The sequence below is a fragment of the Salvelinus fontinalis genome, chromosome 36 (assembly GCF_029448725.1).
Source record: "Salvelinus fontinalis isolate EN_2023a chromosome 36, ASM2944872v1, whole genome shotgun sequence".
Taxonomy (NCBI): Eukaryota; Metazoa; Chordata; class Actinopteri; order Salmoniformes; family Salmonidae; genus Salvelinus; species Salvelinus fontinalis.
The window spans coordinates 14795677-14818791 of record NC_074700.1 but is presented as its reverse complement, the minus strand read 5'-3'; the positions used below and the strand labels follow the sequence as shown (position 1 = coordinate 14818791).

Here is a 23115-nt window from a genome sequence, read left to right as displayed (position 1 = left end):
ATTGCCTGACCACTTCAAATTGCACCTTATTGCTGTGTGCGTTTGAGGGGATTGTCCATGGCAGAAGTGTGTAAACCCAATCCTCAATATGCTTCTCACAATGTTGCTAAAGCTGTGACCGTGGAACATAAGCTGTGACTGTGGAACATAGTCTGTGTCCCAAATGGCACCATATTCCCTATGTAGTGCACTACACTGTATAGGGAACAGGATACCATTGAGAAGCATCAATGATCAGCAGATCCTCTCCAGACATACATCTCCCGTCTGATTGAGTTCTCCTCCACACAGCCAACCAATGGCTAGTTGGATATAGTGCAGCATGGACTGGAAAAACCAGACGAGGTGACCTTCTGTCCCATTAACCACTTTAATTAGTCCATTAAGTGCGGAGGCAAGAAAGCGAAACAATAACTAGAGGACAGCCACAGTCCTCTGGGACAAGTGATCCAGAACCTCTGATCTAAGGGCTATTAATTGTATAGTGATGGAACTAAATACTAGAGCGAAGAGCAGTATACTCTGGTCCCAGATCTGTTGGTGCTGTATAGCCAAATACGATGGGGGTGTTTGGTATGACAATGAGCACAGTAGTCGGCCAATCGGCACAAATAGATTTGGGACCAGGCCATACTTACCATAGGAGAAGTTTGTTTTTGTCACATTTGTCATGACAATGACCATACGAGTCAGCAAGACAGCACAGATAGGCTATGAGAACTAAAATCATTTTTTATACTTTTTAAAGTTTAACCTTTAACTAGGCAAGTCAGTTAAGAACAAATTCTTAGAAGACTCAGAATGCTCTTTTAGAAGACTCAGAATGCTCTTTTAGAAGACTCAGAATGCTCTTTTAGAAGACTCAGAATGCTCTTTTAGAAGACTCAGAATGCTCTTTTAGAAGACTCAGAATGCTCTTTTAGAAGACTCAGAATGCTCTTTTAGAAGACTCAGAATGCTCTTTTAGAAGACTCAGAATGCTCTTTTAGAAGACTCAGAATGCTCTTTTAGAAGACTTAGAATGCTCTTTTAGAAGACTTAGAATACTCTTTTAGAAGTCTCAGAATACTCTTTTAGAAGTCTCAGAATACTCTTTTAGAAGACTTAGAATACTCTTTTAGAAGACTTAGAATACTCTTTTAGAAGACTTAGAATACTCTTTTAGAAGACTTAGAATACTCTTTTAGAAGACTTAGAATACTCTTTTAGAAGACTTAGAATACTCTTTAGAAGACTTAGAATACTCTTTTAGAAGACTTAGAATACTCTTTTAGAAGACTTAGAATACTCTTTTAGAAGACTTAGAATACTATTTACAATAGTCTACTATTTAGAAGACACAGCACAGAGCAGTTCAGAAGACCACATGTCCTGTCACAAGTGCAAGTCTAGGGAACCACATACACTTATATAAGAGCACTGTTTTATTGAGATTAGACCAGTGGGCCGAGAAAAAGGTAGGAAAGCGGCAGCGGCCTACATTATCCTCAGACAGTTCTAGCACTATGTCTTCTGACAAAACTAAGAATTAAGCGAAAGGCAGGTGTCCCCAGTAATAACTGCATTGACCCCGAGTGTGACATTTCCAGTTTCGTTTTGAAAAAAACATAAGCTCTCTCTCTCTTATATTTTATTTTAGTGTTCCTCTCCCTCTCTTTACCTCTCTCGTTCTCTCTCTGATCTTATTTTTTTTTCTCAAACTCCTTCTCCACACAAACTGTCCCTCCCACACACTGCACACACACAGTCATCTGCAAGTTACTCTCAAGGTCTTTCAACCTGCCTAATAATGGCTCTGGGCGCTGTTGGGAGTCGTGCGAGGGGAAGATAATGCAGTCGGGGAGGAAGTTAATGCTTCGGCAATGACTAACCAGCCTCCAGGGACGACCAATAGAACGCTGCTATCACCCAAGCCTTCCAGGTTAGACAGTTCTGTTCTTACACTAATAGGGAGAAAACTAATGAAAACAAAGTTGTGCATCATCAATATGTTATGATAGATTACTCTTTGTTCTTCATGCTTTCTTCTTGTCAAAGAAATTGAGGTAAAAATTGAAGGGGTGACTTCCTTCATTATTTTACAAGTCGAAAATGGATGTACCAATCCCAAATTTCTCCTTTCAGAAAAAAAGTGTGTCCACCAAGGTATCTAGTAGTGAATTCAATGATAATCCCAAAGTGTGTATGTGTGTGTGTGTTTTGTGTGCACACGTCCGTGTGTGTGTGTGTGTGTGTGTGTGCACACGTTCGTGTGTGTGTGTGTGTGTGTGTGTGTGTGTGTGTGTGTGTGTGTGTGTGTGTGTGTGTGTGTGTGTGCACACGTCCGTGTGTGTGTGTGTGTGTGTGTGTGTGTGTGTGTGTGTGTGTGTGTGTGTGTGTGTGTGTGTGTGTGTGCACACGTCCGTGTGTGTGTGTGTGTGTGTGTGTGCACACGTTCGTGTGTGTGTGTGTGTGTGTGTGTGTGTGTGTGTGTGTGTGTGTGTGTGTGTGTGTGTGCACACGTCCGTGTGTGTGTGTGTGTGTGTGTGTGTGTGTGTGTGTGTGTGTGTGTGTGTGTGTGTGTGTGTGTGTGTGTGTGTGTGTTTGTGTGTGTGTGTGTGTGTGTGTGTGTGTGTGTGTGTGTGTGTGTGTGTGTGTGTGTGTGTGTGTGTGTCATACCTGCAGGTGTTTCAAGGTGAATATGACCGGTTCGGACAGGTAGACTTTGTTGCTTTCTTTGTTGATGGCTGCTGTGATGACGGGAGAATTGACAATGACAGAGTAGTTGGTGGCCATGGCTTCCCTGCCCAGTTTCATGCTGGCATTCTCTGTAGACAGGTAGGCACCGATGTGTTTATACAGGACGAAGGCCATCCGGATCTCTCCTAGGAAATAAAATATGACATCACGGCTTGAAAATCCTCTCCTAATCTCCTCCCCTTTGTTTGTAGTGACAGGTGAAAACAAAAATGGCGGAAGATCATCATTAGGCTGGCTTTAACCTGTTCAGTTCTTTCAGATCAGAGCAATTAAGGCGAGAAAGATCTTTAAGGCAATAGAGACAAGCCCCTGCCACCACTGACATAGCCTGAATGTGTGTTATTGAAATGCATTGATCATATTTTACCATAGAATAGAATGCTATTGTATACAGTATGTGACTGAAAAGGGCAAATTGAGGTTTAAGTAGCAGGGAAAGGAGTGCCAGAAAACAAAAATAAATCCAAAGGTGAAAAATGACCATCTGGTCAAAATGTTTTGTATTTTTTGTGAATAAAGGGATAGTTTGTAAACCTAGGCTAGATGTTGCTAAGGTTTATATGCCTATGAGAATCCCAGTCAACCTTTGGAACCGTTTTGGAAGTGCCTTGCTCAAGGGCGAAATGGTATTGGATGCCCTACAGTTTAACTGACAGGTGTCAAATTTTCAACAGAATCAATATGTTTTGAGGTACGGTAATTCATTCCTTTTAGATGTTTGATTCCACAGGATTAGGGAGAGTTGAAACTACTTAGGCCAACTAATATAGAAAATTGTTTAAATGCATTCGCTGCTCCGAGCACGTTATCAACAGCAATAAAGGTGTCGAGGCTGAAAAAAAATACCTCAGTAAGGTACGAGAGGTCGATTTAATTCAACTTCAACGAAATGTCATTATTGCCTACACTGACAAAGGGAACAGTTACTCTTCATTATTTCCTTCCCCACTCCCTTATCGCTCTCCTGGCGTCTTTCTTTAGGCTTCCGATATGAAAGCACACTCCCCTCCCGCCTCGACTTGGATCACTTACTCGAGATGAAAGGAAAACAATTTGTGTGCAACCTCTCGATGAACAGGAAATAGAAACACATCTTGACATATAATGAAGCACTGCTGGACATAAGCTTATTCATCGAGTGGAGAGTGGTGAGCACGCGGTAAGAGATTAGTTCATTTGCATGAACAAGTAATAAAGTCCAAAAATTGTCAGCGCCGCTCCCATAGATATCCCCGTATTGTGTATAATAGCCTCATTACAGTTTAGGAGCAGCTCTTGAACACAACTAATTCCGCAACCAGGGACCCTCCTTTGCCCATTTGAAGTCAGTAAAAAGGCGCTATACTTTATCAGACCTTGTGTTAGGGGTGGAAAACCCTCCTCATGGAGGGCTACCCATCTGCTAGGCTCTCTCTCCAGCCCTTATCTAACACTGCTGATTATACTAATTAGCTGCTTTCCATGACCTTGATAGTAGGCAGAATCAGGTGTGTTATAACATGGTTGGAGCTAAATGTAGACACATTAGCTCTCAAGGAGGGTTGGTCACCTCTGCCTGAAACCTACACTATTTTGGTACTCTTTCCATTATATTGATGTTATTCAAGGGAAAGTATGAAATTACTCTGTAACGGGTATGGCAGACCAATCCAAACTCATCTCTCGGCATGTCCAGCCCACTCATTATCTCAGCCAATCATGGCTGCTAGGCTCTCTCTGCTACTTTCCCTGCCAGTGGTTACACTGGTACTTATACCACTTCTAAGGGTGGATTCAAACCAGACAAACTGATGCGTAAGAAACGCAGCAGATCAATGGTTTTCAGTAAGAGCAGTGCATTGGGGGAGTGCCCCGGACATGGGTTTTTCTAGAAACTAGGGTACCAGGGAGGATTTCCTACACTGGATGACTTGTTTCCACTGTTTATAAGTGACTGATAATAATCTGACAATTTGTTTTCATGTCATTACATTAAGATATAAGAGGGGATCAATACTGTAGCTATATTCAATACAATTCACGAGTTGATTTAAAACCTTTCTCATGGTTGGTGTGTTGACAGATTTTTCACATACTGTAAAACATTACTTTTCTGTCCTTGCATTTACGACAGTGTAAATTGTTGTTATATCATGTATGAATCATTAATCATCTAAATGAATCATTGAACGTGAACCCTGTAAGAATCCTGGATCTAGCTGTTGGACAGTTTTTTTACCTCGAGACCTCAGAAATGCAGTGTACCGACGTAACATGTTGTGTCATCTTATGTTACGGGGTGAAAACAGTTCATGGCTACACAAATCCACAAAAATGTAAGCGATTGTAAAATCGAATGCTTCTAACCGAAAGAGTCACCTTATTTTGATACCAGTCTTAGTCGTTTTAACGCAAATATAATTACGTCTTAGTCATATTTTTGCCTTTGAATAATGATTTAGTCTAGTTATTGTCAAAATTACAGTGGGCCATTTTAGTCAACTAAATGCCCTCTAATTTTTGCCACATCACATTCGTATTGCCTCAATAACCTAGAGTAAACATATATCACTGACTTCGATGTGCACAAAGATACATAGCCTTGTCCTACCAACATATTCTCTTCCCAACAGCAGAAATATGACAAACATGTACAGTTCCTTCAGAAAGTAGTCACACCCCTTCACTTTTTCCAATGTGGTTGTGTTATAGTCTGAATTGATTACAATGTAGATGTTCTTGTCACACACACAATATCCCATAATGTCAAGGAAAAGCACCTATTGGTAGATGGGTAAAAACAATCTTTTTAAAAAGCGGATATTGAATATCCCTTTGACCATGGTGAAGTTATTAATTACACTTTAGATGGTTTGTCAATTCACTCAGTTACTACAAAGATTAAGGCGTCCTACCTAACTCAGTTGCCGGAAAGGAAGAAAACTGCTCAGGGATTTCACCATGAGGCCAGTGGTGACTTTAAAATAGTTACAGAGTTTAATGGCTGTTTAATGGCATTAATGGCGTTACCGAACGTTGCAGATAGAAATGCCATGAGTAGAGACAACGTTATTCCTTATTTAACATGTCAGAGAGGCCTGTTTGTTCTACATAGCACCTGGCTATGCAATGCAGTGGGGAAAGTGGGAGGGTTGAGTGAGACTACAAATTCAAAGACAGCCTACTTTTCTATACTCACAGGAAAGAAAAACATGGCTAGACTGTCGTTTTACTATTCAACTCAACTATGCTATTGTTTTTAATATCATAAAGGAACTTGTGTTTCTTAACAAGGTGTAGGGTAGCTAACTAGAAGGCTGGTGGTGACTGGTTAGCTACGGGGAAGCAAGAGTCACTTGCAAAATGTGTATAATTGGAGGAGGAGCCGGAGTAGAGCAGTGGGAAGGACACTCATCTTGTCCTTCCTACTGCTGTACAGAACTGTGCTGTGCATCTGTGCTGCTAATATGTGACCCGTTTCAGGAGACTATGCGTATGTCGCGGGTCACTACTTCACAGGAGAGCTGTTTGAACGTAATTTTTGTTTTAAATTAAAATGCGTTTTTGACCGAAATGCCTTCAAGAACATGTGAACTTTCATGTGCCTTAATAGCAAACGTATGTGCCATCTGTAAATACTAATAAAAAATTAAAATTATGAGCCTAGTTGGTTAAGCCACAGAGAAAGTCAGCAACCTTCACGCAAGCCATGATTGGCTGAGATAATGAGTGGGCTGGACATGCCGAGAAATGAGTTTGGATTGGTCTGCCATATAGCACGCTTCTGTCTATTTGAGCTGGTCAGTATTTCTAGGTAATCCTGTCCAACGAGGCTATATTTTAAATGTATCGCGTAGGAAAACTGCATAAGCCTAATGTCAAGTTAAAATGTACTTTTAGCTAGCTAACGTTAGCTGGTTGGCTCGCTAGCTAACGTTATGTGTATGCTCGCCACTTTCTGGAGGACCGAGTTTTCAAATCAGTGGAATTTGAGTAAGATAGCTAAGGACATGGAGAAAACACCGGTCTCCGCATCACATCTTCAAACTAAGGGCAACCATGGCATCTGACAGGAGACGCGTCCATCCAGATATTACACAATTTTGACAGGTGATTTCATTTGTGATTATTATTATTTGACCATGCTGGTCATTTATGAACATTTGAACATCTTGGCCATGTTCTGTTATAATCTCCACCCGGCACAGACTGCCCCCCCCCCCCCTCATAGCCTGGTTCCTCTCTAGGTTTCTTCCCAGGTTTTGGCCTTTCTGGGGAGTTTTTCCTAGCCACCTTGCTTCTACACCTGCATTGCTTACTGTTTGGGGTTTTAGGCTGGGTTTCTGTACAGCACTTTGAGATATCAGCTGATGTAAGAAGGGCTATATAAATACATTTGATTTGAAAGTGTACTGTTAGCTAGCTAGCTAACGTTACGTGTATGATCTTATTATTCGTATCTCAGAGCCATTTGCTTGGCTAGTTATAGCCTAATGTAAGCTAGCTAACATTAAACATGGTTGGTTAGCTACCTGCAGAATCATGCAGGATAGTAATGTGATGAGTTGGGATTATGGTTTATTGTTTACCTAGCTAGGTACATGTCTTAACAAAAAACTCATCTGAGTGTGCCAGAGTGCAGAATAAATGCTGAGTTTACAAACGCTCAACACCCATTGAATATGGCCGGTGTCAGTAAACGTCGACAAAAAGCTTAATTAAATTGTTGCCAGCAGCACAGTTACAGTCACCAATGCTCTGGATAACTTGAAAACAGCCTAACCAGCTCTGCTAGGGCTAGTAAAATGGTCAGAGTGGGGTGTTCTCACATTATGAGTGGGGTGTTCTCTCAAGCTAGCCAATGTTAGCCAGGTAGCTTGGGTGCTTAACTGCCGTTGTGAGGTCAGAACGTTTGGATCAACCCTACTCATCGGCCAGAGCGTCCAGTGTGCTGTGCGCTCTGAGCGCTCAGAGTGAAATGCTCTGAATTTACGAACTGACAATCTGACAGCACAGTTGCAGTTACCATCGCTCTGGATAACATAACAGCCTAACCAGATCTGCTAGGGTGAGTAATGTTCAGTGAGCTGTTCTCTCATTTGTGTCTGGAAGCAGCTAGCAAGTTAGCTTGGGTGCTTGACTGCTGTTGTTAGTACAGAACGCTTGGATCAAACCTTAAAGAGATGGGTGGGGCTAAAGCTTAAGAGGGTGTGAACGATGCTGAATGGGTGTAGACAAAGAAGGGCTCTCCAGTAGTAGTACCAAAAATTCAAAGGCCATTTTATCAAAAGTGAGTTTACAAGTTTATCAACTTTCAAAGCAGAATTACTTTCCCATTGTTCCTTAACTGTAGTGTATGATATACCATTTTCTAGCTGAGTCTCTACTTTTATCCAAAGTCAAAAATACAATTTCAAATGTTGCTACATAAGACCGATTTGAGTCAGTCGGTTACATATTAATTGTGTGTATCACTGAAACGCTCTCAATCTCTCTCAAAAAATGTGTTCAGTCCACTCAGTAGTCAGATTTTAGTCACAGCGATAATTTTGTCTCGTCTACTGCGCAACACCCAATGCTATTCACCATAATTATTCTGGATATAATGACAGAGCCTAGTGGGTTCTCCACAATAAGATCTGGTAATGAAAGAAGATCATAAATGCATTGTGTTTTCCATGTTACACCTGCAATTTTAAAACAATACAAGTAGCCTACTTGAACTTGAATTTGGAGCTCAGAAATGGAGGTACTGGGATAGGTCTACCTTGAAAATCTGACATTTCCTCAATTTGGTGTAATTATTATAGCCAAGTTATCTTGCTCCCTTATAATTATTAGTGATTACAGTTTTGATCAGCTTTGTGAGAGATGTGGCCACTTTCGTTTGTTTCCTGCCGCTTCAATTGTAGGGTGTTGCACTACTCTGTTGCGGTAAAACCAGATGCGGTTAATATGAGGATGACAACATCTAATGGTGGCTTCAACAAATCCTTTCCGTTACAAACGGAACCAGGTTTTTGTGACTGTGTCGGCAACATAGGCCACAGAAAAATCACATGTATTTAGTCAGGCAAGTCCACAATATTCTCACATATTTTAGAATATAATATTAATTTGAATATAAATGCATTGGCAAGGCCTAAAGAATGTATTATTCTTAAACTGGTAATGGAGTCATTTTTATTTTATTTTTTATATTGCATGCTTTGTGGGGGCGGAGGGCTATATGTACAAGTATATAAGCTACAGAGTACGCAGGCTTTCGTTTCAGCCCAGCACCAGCTGATGGAACAAAAGCCTGCACACTTAAAAGCTGTTCAGGACTGGAGTTGGAGACGCTTGATGTACAGTAAAGATTTATTTAAGGCAAAACCATTTACCATTTCTCCCATGCTGTTTCAAAGTGCTCGCCGACAGGGTGATGGAGTTGCCTTGGCCACTCTGTGGGAATTTCAGGTCGGGCAGATTTCCTTCCGTACTCATCCTGGCCACCTCCAGCTCTGGACAGAGGGAAATGAGAAGAAAATGATCATTTAAATAACCTTATTAAGAGGGGTGCAAGTGTTGACAGTTGATACAAGACAATGCCATCTGGGATAATGTGAGCATTATGAGTCAAAATCCATGCACCCATCACTACGGTCTGTCAACCTACCAAAACATGTTAGCGTTGAACAATAGCTTTACATTGTAATTTGAAACTCAGTTCTGCTCTGACTGTGTGCATCATAGCACTGCTGTTTCAGTTCAGAGACAAAGCAGACAAGCGGGTAGCAGCAACAAAGTAATTAGAAACACCCCCCCCCACCCACATCAGCGGTCCCTGGGTGTGTTGAATGAAGTACATCGTCTTCTGATTTTGGTAAGCTTTGAAGACTAGCGTCTCGCTGAAGCCTCTGATCAAGCCTGAGTTATACACGTCTCACAACACTTCCTTCATCGAGCGAGGAGGAGTTCAGGTGTAATCCAGGGAGCCTTGTTGCACACTTCCTCGCTTTGTACAGTTGAAGAATGGTTGAAGCCGTCGAACGCTTTGGCCCACACTTCAAGGAAGCTATCATTTTTCAGGGTGAGCTGAGTGGAAAGCGATGGGTAGACAAGATAGAGACGGATGGTGAAGACAGCCAGCTGTTGTGTCTGAGGCAAGATCATAATTTGTGGTTCAAAGTCTGCGGCATTGTATAGCAGCGGAACAGGAAGCATTAATAGGATATTGACAAAGAATCCTTTTATAAGCAATATCGTACTTTTCACCTGCTTGAATTTAGTTTGAGAATACAATTCTAGACACTGCCAGAAACCGATCAAAACAACAGTACCTCACCTCTATTTTTTTAAAGGCCCAGTGCAGTGAAAATTATTTGTTTGTCCTGTGTTTTGTATCATATTGTACAACAGCTGATGAAACTAACACTTTAAAACATTTGATCAATGTTATTTCCTGATAGTTGCTGGTTGAAAATACAAACTACAAAGGACCATCTAATCAGCTTGTTTGCATGGGTGGGAGTTTCACCTTGCCTAATGCACATCCCCAGGCGATAAATTAATTACTAACCCCTTACGCTGGTGTGATTTGGTATATAATTTGGCTCCCGAGTGGAGCAGCGGTCTAAGGCACTTCATCTCAGTGCAAAAGGCATCACTAGAGACCCTGGTTCGATCCCGGGCTGTATCAAAACCGGCCATGATTGGGAGTCCCATAGGGCGGCGCACAATTGACCCAGCATCATCGGTTTGGCCGGTGTAGGCCGTCATTGTAAAATAAGTATTTGTTCTTAACTGGCTTGCCTAGTTAAATAAAGGTTTTTAAAAAATGGTATAATCAGGACAATCCAAACATTACACTGTTGATTTTATGTGCATTTTACATTTACTGTACTTTTCGCACACATTTGTTGATACCAAAATCTTATCACTGGATACATTCAGTGATATGATAAGAATATTCCTGGACAATTTGGGCAAGGTGCATTATAAGACAAAAAAATACAAGGGTTTGAGTGAGAGGTCTAACTTGTGTCTCCAAGTGGCAACACACCTCTCCAGTACGCACAGTTCATACGTAACTTCAATGCATGTTTATGACTCAAAGAAGAGTCTTCAACTATAACGTGCTACTTTGAACTCTCCTAGATGTGCTGGTGAGGTACTAGAACAAGCACACATGTAGTTGTTTTGTTTGGAACACAGCCCTGCATCCCAGTCTTTACACAATCCAAAAAAGGTCAATTTTAATCACAATCTATTCAGGTTGGCATAATTTGAAAGCGTGTTCTTTTGATAACATGTCTTGCTAAATAACAAAATAAGATCATACAGTGTGAGGCTTTCACAAGGCAATTCAGAGAAACAGATCATAACCAGGGGTACGCACAATGCCGGCGAGGGTACGCCAAATAAAAATGTGATTCACGTTTTTTTTTTTTTTTTTTTTACAATTTCTTCACATTTTCAAACAGTACAATTATATTTTCCAACGGGGATATACATTTGCATGAGTTTTTTTTCTCGCCTGAGTAGCCTCGTTTCACTGCCAAAAATAAAATTAAACCATCTAGTGTTCAGCGAAAGAACAACACAATGTCAAATACAGGTAGACTAGTCAAATAATTTACATCCAATCACATTAACCGTTACTCTGTCACGGGAAACCTTCACTCTTGCACAGACATTTAGAAACGAAACATGAAAATTTGCAAAATAAGACAAGGGAGTTTTTTGAGCGAGAATAAAGATTACTTTCGAGTAGTAAGACATGTATAAAAGCAACAGATACCATTAATAAGAAGGTGCTAGAAGCGTCTTATATGGTGAGCTACCGAGTGGCTAGGACAGGCAAGCCCTATACTATTGTGGAGGACTTATTTTTTCCTGCTGCCACGGATATGGCTGGGACAATGCTGGGGGAAAGGCCAAAACAACTATACAGACAATGCCTTCACCAAACAACACTGTTTCACAACGCATCAGTGACATGGCAGGAGATGTTTTGAAACAATTACTGCTTTGCATACAAGCAAGTGAATTATATGCGCTACAGCTGGATGAGTCAACAGACACGGGCCTGGCACAGCTCCTGGTATATGTCCGTTAAGTTTATGTTGGGTCAATTAAGGAAGACATCCTCTTCTGCAAACCACTTGAAACCAGGACAACAGGAGAGGATATTTTTTTAAGTACTGGACAGCTTTGTGACATCATATGGACTTTGGTGATCAAAATGTGCTGGTATCTGTACTGATGGCGCAAAATCCGTGACAGGGAGACATAGCGCGCTGGTTATCAAGAGGCAAAGTACTGACATTTTTTGGAATTTAGTTTTTTTTACTGACCACTTGTTTGACCGCTTCCATGATGAAAAGTTTCTCACATGATTGGCCTATCTGGGTGATGTTTTTTCTCACCTGAATGATCTGAATCTAGGATAATTATCTAGGATAACAACCCAGGTTGTGACGCCATGTCATCTTGTAACTGTACATCAAGCCTAGTGATCATAAACGTTGTATATTACAATAGTCTTATGATATGGAAATGTGAAGCGCACGTTTGGACTAACGGGTGTTTGGCTTGATTGTGTGACATCAAAGCAGTATTAATTGTAAAAGGTGATCCTACAGCCTTCTTAGACTCAACAACACTGAAGCAACTATCAGCAGACAAAAATAAATAAATCACTAAAAACAGATCACCCGAGAAGAAATATTAGACAGTAAAACAACAGGAAGGGACCGTTTTCCCATAGAATTCTATTTAACATTTTGGGACAAAGTAGCGTCCCTATTTACACAAATGTGACCCGGTTCAGGAAGATAGGGATATGTTGCACATCACTACTTCACAGGAGAGGCATTTGAATGTCTTAAAAAAATATATCTAAATGCCTTCTGGAACATGCAAACTTAAATGTGCCTTAATAACAAACTTGTATTTATAATACCCATTACCCCACTGAAGACATTCTTTAAAAAGGTATTTACGCTTATTCCAGTATAAACTCATCTATAGAATGTACTGTAGTACATAGACAAAACTCACAAATTCTACAGAGTTATATCTTAAGTGTAAAACTAACAATGACTCAATCAATGCCTTCTGGGAATGTCCAAAGTTATGGGCGGAGTTAGAAAGTCGGCAGTCAGAAGTATTACAATGTAAATTTACTTTTAATCCGTCTGTCTGCATATTTCAAGACAGTTAGATACCCTATAGGTTGGATGATACTTTTCTCGTCAATCATCTTGAAAAAATGTATACTTAAAAACTGGAAATCGTATACGAGCACGAGTGTATAGAGCTACTAGCCCATTCAAAAAAAAAAGAGTTCCAAACCTCTCTGCCAATAACAGCTAGTTTTCCCCTCCCCACTCATCAGACCACTCCCGAAATTCTTGCTTGAAATAAGGTACTTAATTGTTACTCAGAAATGATTTGATATTGGTATAAAAATGGCTGCATTGGGCCTTTAAATACTGCAGTTGAACTTGTCGGGCACAATGGTACCAATGGAATATTCCCAAAAGTGCAAACCCTGCCCACCTGTCACTTCAGGAAGGTCCAATCGAACGCTATAAGTATTTGAAAGAAAACCCAAACTATTTGAACACAGGCCTGGACAGAGATGGGAGAGATGCCATCAAAGGTCTCAAACTTCTTTTAACTTCTGGCTTGAAGGCCAAGGTTACCTCAAACGCACAAAACAACTACAGAGGAAAGGCATAATCCTCCTATTGTGGCTACCCTTAAAAAATAGGTTGTTCTCATGCCATGCTTTCACTTTTAAAAAGAACATTAATATTAACATCCCGATTCCTTTGGAGATGGCGAGATGTATTCCTATTCAACTGGAAAGATACAATGGCAGAGATACCTACTGTAACAATCCCAAAACTCCAGGGTTAACTGAGTCAGTTGGAATAGTTTTCATGCTGGTGGATGAGCGATGACAAAAAGGCTTAAGACTGGCTTTAGGCATGGGACACAGTCGCAATAGATTCTGTTGTGCACGGGGTAGCATTCAAAGCTGATTTAAATCACATGCTAATCGGCAGAAATCTGCTCATAAGATTAACGATGAGAGGGAGTGATGCACACACGCAAACACACAAAAGGTGTACAGAAGCTTAACATACTGTATATGCAGGCACGCACACGCACACACCACCAACCCCATCCATAGGCGCACACACCCAGACACACACACTAACAATGTTACTGGGAGCTTGTTTAGTGAGGTGTACATACTACCAGTAACCAGAGCATGAAAACAGGAAACATCTCCTGGATTTTGTATTGCTTGTGAGTACATAAAAATGGATATTTTTCACACAAAGGAGTGGAGTAGAAATTAATACATTCAGTGCCTTCAGAAGGTATTCATACCCCTTATTCCACATTTTGTTGTGTTGTACCCTGAAATCAAAATGTATTAAATATACTTTCTCACCCATCTACACACAATACCCCATAATGACAAAGTGAAAGCATGTTTTTTATACATTTTTGGAAATGTATTTTAAATGAAATACAGAAATCTCATTTACATAAGCAGCTGTGAGTCATTCTGGGTAAGTCTAAGAGCTTTGCAAACCTGGATTGTACAATATTTGCACATTATAATTTGTTTAATTCTTCAAGCTCTGTCAAGTTGGTTGTTGATCATTGCTAGATAGCCATTTTCAAGTCTTGCCATAGATTTAAGTCAAAGTTGTAACTAGGCCACTCAGGAACATTCAATGTTGCTTTGGTAAGCAACTCCAGTGTATATTTGGCCTTGTGTTTTAGGTTGTTGTCCTGCTGAAAGTTGAATTTGTCTCCCAGTGTCTTTTGGAAAGCAGACAACCAGGTTTCCCTTTAGGATTTTCCTGTGCTTAGCTCCCTTCTGTTTCTTTTTATCCTAAAAAAAACGTCCTATTCCTTGCCGCTAACAAGCATACCCATAACATGATGCAGACACCACCACGCTTGGAAATATGAACAGTGGTACTCAGTGATGTGTTGTTGGATTTGCCACAAATGTACCTTTTATTCAGGACAATAAGTTCATGTTGTAGCCACTTTCTTGCAGTTTTACATTAATGGCTTATTGCAAACAGGATGCATGTTTTGGAATATGTGTTATTATGTACAGGCTTCCTTTTCACTCTGTAAATTAGGTTACTATTGTTGAGTAACTACAATGTTGTTGATCCATCCTCCTAAAAATGTCTAAAAACATAATTCCACTAACATTATGGGTTATTGTGTAGACCAGTGACACCAAATCTCAATTTAATCTATACTAAACTATAATATAAATGTAACATGGAACAATTTCAAAGATTTTACTAAGATACAGCTCATATAATGAAATCAGGCAATTGAAATACATTCCTTGGGCCCTAATCTATGGATTTCACATGACTGGGAATACAGATATGCTTCTGTTGGTTACAGATATCTTTTTTTTTTTTTAAGTGAGGGCGTGGATCAGAAAACCAGTCAGTATCTGGTGTGGCTACCATTTGCCTCATGCAGCGCGACACATCTCCTTTGCAGAGTTGATTAGGCTGTTGATTGTGACCTGTGGAATGTTGTCCCACTCCTCTTCAATGGCTGTATGAAGTTGCTAGATATTGGCGGGAACTGGAACATGCTGTCGTACACTTCGATCCAGAGCATCCCAAACATGCTCAATGGGTAACATTGTCTAGTGAGTATGCAGGCCATGGAAGAACTGGGACATTTACAGCTTCCAGGAATTGTGTACAGATCCTTTTGACATGAGGCTGTGCATTATCATGCTGAAACGTGAGATGATGGCGGCGGATGAATGGCACGATAATAAGCCTCAGGATCTCGTCACGGTATCTCTGTGCATTCAAATTGCCAACGATAAACTGCAATTGTGTTTGTTGTCCTTGGCTTATGCCTGCCAATACCATAACCCCAATGCCACCATGGGGCATTCCGTTCATACCGTTGACATCAGCAAACCGCTTGCACACTCAACTTGTGAGGCCGGTGGGACGTACTGCCAAATTCTTTAAATGACGTTGGAAGCTGCTTTTGGTAGAGAAATGAACATTAAATTCTGGTGGACATTCCTACCATGCCAATAGCATGACAATTGCAATCTCCTGTTAAAATGTGAGGCATTGTGTTATGTGACAAAACTGCACCTTTTAGAGTGGCCTTTTATTGTCCCCAGCACAAGGTGCACCTGTGTAATGATCATGCTATTTATTCAGCTTCTAGATTTGCCACACCTGTCAGGTGCATGGATTATCTTGACAAGGAGAAATGCTCACAGGGATGTAAACAAATTTGTGCACAACATTTGAGAGAAATAAGCTTTGTGTTTCTGGGATCTTTTATTTCAGCTCATGAAACATGGCACCAACACTTCACATGTTGCGTATATATTTTTGTTCATTTCTATTTTAAATTGAGGCTGTAACACAACAAAGTGTGGAAAAAGTCAAGGGGTGTGAATACCTTCTGAAGGCACTATACATTCTGCAATAATTGCCTTTGAAAGAGCAAACATCAAAGCAGTGGACACACTGTTATGTTGTGGGTCTCTCAATACTAATGTACTTGGAGGGGTGGGCACCTGGGACCGCTGGTGACAAACAAACCTTATTGGCTGGCAAACTAGGCAGAGCAAGGCCTAGTAAACATGTCACTGTGCATGATTAACCTGACTACCTCCATGAAGGATATAAAAACACATCTGCCGAGGGGGTGGGGAGGTAGTTCGCCGTGAGGAGATTGTTTTGTTTCCTTTCAAACGGGGCTAAGATCCCTTAATATCCTGATAAATTGAGTGCCAGAGACAATAAATTCCCATTTTTTAAATTCCCCAATGCTGGCTGCTTCTTTCGACTTGGCAGACCTATATTTTTAGGTTGCCATGGTAGCAGGAGACTAAAAAAATCCAAAATCCCTTTAAGCTAAAGGAGATATATCATCTTTCCTTAATGTTCAATACACGCTGGCCGTTTCTTCAGCTCGCAAACATGTTTAACTTACTCGCCTCCTTCCCCTTCCCCGTTCCTTACAACTGTTTTCAGCAACCGCTTTAAATGTGAACTGCTGATTTGTTAAGTTCACAATTCAACAACTGATGAAGCCAGTTGTTCAAAATGTTTGTGTCATCCAACAGATCTTCCTGTTTCATCTCCCAGGGGCACGAGGAAGAACATGTCTCACAAACACACAGCTAAGGGCTTATCGTGGGAGAAGAGTGTCAACATTCCACTTTCACTCAGCTGCTATTTGTAGATTTCAATCCCCAAAATACCAGGATGCATAGAACCGGGGTTAACTCAAGTTAAGGAATTCGTACAGATATAAATAGGGTAATTTAAGATAATTAGGTACATTTACAGGTGACCACCAACGGAGAGGTCACCTACTCCCAACTGGGAGGAACTTGACCCCTAAGAGTCTGGGAATGTTTAGTGGTTGACATCTCGTTTGGAATTCTCAAGAGCGCATTGGTCGTTATTAGAGCACCCAGGATCAATAGCAAGAAGTAACCTGAACTATGGTTGCGTACCAAATGGCATCCCATTCCGAATTGTGTGCACTACTTTTGAACAGGGCCCATAAGGTTCTGGACATAACTAGTGCACTATATAGGGAATAGGGTACAGTTTGGTACGCGCCTAATGAGTAGAACCAGAGATGAGACACTTGATACAGCTATACTTATTTGAAAGACAACTTAATCAAATATTCTAGAGAACAACACAATTAAATCAAGTATTTTTTTAAACCAACACTAGAACCACTTAATTTATTACTGACATTTTTTTAAGACATGCCCCATTCATCCTTGACTTTTCCTAAATAAGTCTATATAACACCCTGTCGGTGTTAGAATCGTATTATCACAAACAGAACTGGAGATATAAACAGTTTAAGGAGGGCGTGTCCTTTTTTGAATGGTTTTCCCCGTTTGCCTCCTTGGCCAGACGTAGTTTTTTTTGCAAGTAACTTGTTCGCCGATGACAGTGAAGTGCAGAAATAGTCCATGGAGACATTGCTCCTCTTGCCAACGTAAGGTTCCACAAGCCTCATCACCACATTCTCCAACACTCGAGCCCGCATGAACAAAGTGAGACTGGAGCTCCCTCCCTCTGTGCAAAATAAGACACCTGAACAGTGCTGAAGAATGACAAGAGGAAGGGGACCCAATGAAGAGCGAACCGGAGAATATGAGAACATTATGCACTACAACCAAACAAAGGTATGTCAAAGTGTCAAGCAAGCGAAAGCTACGTAAATGGTGTCAACTGTTAGGACAAGGGATAACAGCAGAATGAAATCCACCTGATGCCATTGTGTGAAGAAGCACATGAGCACGAGCTGACAATAACTGACAATTTTGGACTTCTGTCATATCGACACCTAGGGCTCTATTTTAACAAACCTAATGCAAAGGTAAATCTAAGCGCAGGTGGTAGCTCAACTGGTCCAGGTGTGTGTCTGAAATATTTGAGCTATTTTCACTATCGGAGAACTTGCTGGCGTTGGCACGAAAGGGCTGGGTTTGATGAATAAACAAGTTGTGGGTGTTTCGAGGCTTGGCCCCTCACTGGCCAATAAGAACATTCTCCATGGCTAAATATATGGTTGCTTCAAGTTGTGTATTTACGGTCTTTCATGTACAGTACTGCCTTGGAATCAACTCCAATTCCAATGTTAGTCCGTTACAGTTCGTTAAATGGCTTCCAGAAACGATATAACAAAGTGTAGACCCATCTTTGCTAAATACCTTCACTTGAAACCATTTGCGGTCCAGAAATAATTGCATGGCTTCAATAGCATTCACAATGATATAGGGGCCAGGCCTACTGTAAATTGCATTATGGCTGAGCATGAACAAGCCAAAAATGGTCAATAAACAAGATGAAATAAATGATGCATAAGGCCTAAAACGAGAACAAATTAGCACAATGAACAACTTGTTTTAAGTAGGCTATGTCACAGTTAGACACCATTTCTCCCTGTGTACAGATACTATTGAAACAACGCAGACTATGGAGGGTGTAACGCTCATCCACATGTTTCACAGTAGCTGGGCAAAGATCCAATATATATAGAAAGGGAGAACATCCACACACTGTTCTACTGCTCCCAAATAGGCCTATGTTTAGTGAACATAAACGGAACCATCTTACAGATTGCATTCACACATCTCCAGAAGTTGCATTGTAAGCGCGTTTTCACCACAAAACCAGGAAGGTGTATCATTCTAATAAGTTCGGTTGTAATAAAATGTAACGAAAAAAAATCAATCAGTAAAAAAAAAAATCAAATAATAATAATATGTCAAATGTAATGATATCATAAAATCACCAGGATAAAACAAGACTTGCACTGCTGTTGAACCAGCCTTTCTTATAGTCGGCCAAAGGGAGGGATTGGGTTTTTAACATATGAAACGGAAAGCTAGCAATTATTACAGGTAAACACGAGTTTCACTGGTATTCAGGAACTTCTCCTCTCTCGTTTCATGACGGGCACGTAGCCTACATCATGGAGGTTTTACGCACGTCCAAAACAGGACCTGCATGGCTAAAATAATGTGGGCCTGCCTACAATGCATAGATACAAAGCTCACTGTTTTACTCTTCTCAAACGTGATCTTTTAATAAAGCTTTGGCGATTAAGATGTATTTCCAAGCTGTCTCAGGAGCCAAACCCTTTATCGACAGTCTTGACTACTTCGCAATTATATTGGGCAGATTTTTTATAAAAAAGACTACATTGAGAGGAGGGTAGAATATGCTTGGTTTTGAATAAAATACAACAAAACATTTGTTTTTATGTTTCTAAATACAAAATATACAGGCACCAAAAGCACATTAGGTTACTCTTGTTACACTCGCATTAACATCTGCTAACCATGTGTATGTGACAAATAACATTTGATTTGACTTGATTTGAAATGGGCAGTGCGCATTTCTGCGGTCAAAATTCAAGCCATAACCCACTGCGTTACAGCTAAAACCAGGTTTTGGTTGGTCTAAATTTCAGCGCTGCCGGAAATTAGCACTTTGGATCATGTATTTAAGGACAAATATTTAAACCCTGCCCATCTGAGCACTAGCGAGTTGATATAAGACAGGTCGTTTGTTGAACCTTTGTCAAACCTGGCGTTATGGGATGGAAAATGTCAAACTAACATGTGTTTGACACTAGTGCCGAATTAACGCCAGCTGAAAATAGAGCCCTTACATTCATTATAATGCAATTATTGCTTTTTTTTGTTGCAGAGTTTCACTCTTTATCAAGGCCACTTGGCACTAATAATGATGTTTAGGCTACTGAGGCTACTGATGTATTCATAATTTGACTGCGTCTTGACCGTGCATCTTGGTGGTCGGGGTAGGTTTTGTTTATTTTGTCGTTATAAAAATAAGCTGTTACCGTGTTCCAACACATATGCTTTCTGTTTCATAGTTCAAATTGATGCATCGTGCCATTTGGTCATCTGAATAGCTATACAACAGCAATATAGAGTAGTTAAAGAGTACTACATCAATATCCATCTTGCCTCCGTTAGGCGTATGGAACAATCAGTGGATAAGTCGTTCAGTATATCCTATTATCTGTAGGATCACATTCAGGTTCTGAATTAACTTGAACACAGTCACTTAGAATTGCTCATTAAACTAAGCTCAAACAATGATCACTAAGACTGTGGATGCATCTCAAACGGCATTCCTTGTGTAGTGCACTACTTTTGAAGAGGGCCCATAGGGCTCTGGTCAAAAGAAGTGCACTATATCGGGAATAGCAAAGCCCTCTCGCTTACCCTCTCTTTACCAAGACGCAGCACGATGATACAGGAATTTAGTTTGTCCCAACTGGTTCCCCTTGGACGACCAAAATAATCACATTAGGATGGCTAATGCTAATATTAATGGCAATTGGAGGCGAAGCTGAAAATGTAGTAATCTGTTTAATCAGATGTGATGAGACAACAGCCACTGTTCTTTCAGACTAGACACTTTTCCTGCTCGCTTTGCTTGAACAATTGTCTAATCTTTTATCATTTCAAATAATCAAAAAGCTCTTTGTATATCTTGTAATATTATAATATAATACATGACATTAAGCAGACACTTTTGTCGAAAGTGAAAGCATAAATATTTTTTCGTATGGGTGGCCCCAGCGGGAATCAAACCCACAATTATGGCGTTGCAATGGCCATGCTCCATCTTGCTTAGCTAAATACGCGTTGCTATTCCCGATTTAATTCAAAGACTCAACCATGGACACTCTTACTGACAGTTGTGGTTGCTTCGCGTGATGTATTGTTGTCCCTACCTTCTTGCCTTTGTGCTGTCGTCTGTGGCCAATAGTGTTTGTACAATGTTTTGTGCTGCTCCCATGTTGTGTTGCTACCATGTTGTTGTCATGTTGTGTTGCTACCATGCTGTTGTCATGTGTTGCTGCCATGCTATGTTGTTGTCTTAGGTCACTCTTTATGTAGTGTTGTGTTGTCTCTTGTCGTGATATGTGTTTTGTCTTATATTTTTATTTTAATCCCAGCCCCCGTCCCCGCAGGAGGCCTTTTGCCTTTTGGTAGGCCGTCATTGTAAATAAGAACTTGCCTAGTTAAATAAAGGTTAAATTTTTTTTTGAAAATAAGTAAACCAAGTCAAACCCAATGTTGTATATTCCAGAAGTATATATTCCAGAAGTATATTAGGTATCAAGAGATGGGACAACATTTGCGATCACACTGTCCTATGATGTCTATGAAAAGGTTTTCAAAACATTCAGTCAATTGTATTTCTTACACATCCTAGTAATCATGTTTTGCCAGGTTGACAGATGATCTTGTCTTCACCAGTGTAAATTTAAGTGTCTGAAGATTTCTCTTTTTACCACACCAATCAGTTCTATCGCTGTGTGTATGTATGTGTGTGTGTGTGCGTGCGTGCGTTAAGATCTAATTTCAAGTTGGTGTCGTGCTAGTGGGTGTGTATAGCTTTAAGTCTGTACTCACGGATGTTGTTTGTGTTCTCCTGCACGATGTCCGTCTTGAGCAGGTTGTCGGCCAGGATGAAGGCCCCCTGCTCCACCGTATCCAGCAGCATTGTGGCTGCTCTCAGCTGCTCCCCGGTGCTCAGGTCCCTCCACGCCGACTGGGCCTGGGGCTGAAGCAGGTTGTTCACGGTCTCCACCATGGCCTGCACCAGACAACATGGAGAGTTAGCGACATGAAGAAGGTGGAGGGGGCTAACCAACCAGAGCATCAGTATGGAGGTAGCAAGGGAAGGGATCAGTATGGGTTATGGAAGCACTGTATTATCACCGATGAAATTAATAATGGACCAAAAGGGGTAGTTAACAGGTTATTAGGGATGTCAATTAAGTTATGCCAGGACTTTTCAGAGGAAGACATATTACGGAAGGTTAGTCACAGATGTTTGCAGGATCTTGGGAGATGTTAGATATTACCAGAGATTTTCGAGAAAATCTCAAATAGCTCATAGCAACATTGCGCTAAGGTGAATACGTGTAGACAAACTGGCCATGGCAATTCTTATATTTCCAAGAGAAACAATGACATTATCTAAATAATAGAACAGGTGAAAGCCAGGCTGTGGCTGATGCATTTCCATGAATGTCCCATGAATGTATTCAGCCCCAAAAATCCCCATATTGCTCCATGCTACAGTATCACATATATACAATTACAATGAAACAGAATACGTTGAAATAATCCTAATATATTATTCAGTACAGGCAGCCAATAGCGTACAGGTTATTTTGTTGTCGGCTCCTCAGGACGACCACTCTCGGAGGAACACTATTGTCTATTAATATTGTTTAACCTCAATTATGTTTTCCCTAATCCCACAATAAATTAACAGTCAGAAACCAATAAGCCAAGGAGAAAGAAAAGAGAGCATTCTCCGGAGAAGATGAACAATTTAGAGCAATTAAAGACGTAGAAACGCCGATGGCAAGACATTTGAATAGAATATTAATTGGTCAAGATGAACCATTCTATCCCTCTGATGCAACAGAAGAAAATGCATAATCATAACTGAAAATAAAACGCCATCCATGAATAGGTGTTCGCACAGCAGTCACAGTTGCTCTTTCATCTCAAAACCTAATAATCCAACATTGACAAGGACTATTGAGCAGTGGCTTTCAAAAAGCACAGAAAAGAGTGGGGGGGAAAAATACGAATTTTAAAGAAATCATCACAGCCTCTTCTGATATTCCACAACTTCAAAGGCCAATTTACTAGTCCTCGTTTGCAAAGATGGAAGCCGCGCTTAATCGTAAATGCACGCCGGCGAGAATCTGAGGGAGAAACATTAAGCCCTTTAAGAGGGGGGAGAACAATCTCCTCCAACGTCGCATATGGCAATA

General features: G+C 40.6%; 1 protein-coding gene across 15 annotated transcripts in view; it reads right to left on the bottom strand.

Moving 5' to 3' along the window:
• The window catches only part of LOC129835255 (adhesion G protein-coupled receptor L3-like), a 165338-nt gene that overhangs the window by 49396 nt on the left and 92827 nt on the right, over positions 1–23115 (bottom strand). For all 15 annotated transcript variants that reach the window (XM_055900792.1, XM_055900799.1, XM_055900801.1 and 12 more), the window contains 3 exons: positions 21734–21917; positions 9102–9221; positions 2659–2864 (listed from right to left, as the gene is read on the bottom strand). In XM_055900792.1, the coding sequence (XP_055756767.1) occupies positions 2659–2864; positions 9102–9221; positions 21734–21917 (510 nt within the window). The remainder of the gene's footprint in view (positions 1–2658; positions 2865–9101; positions 9222–21733; positions 21918–23115) is intronic.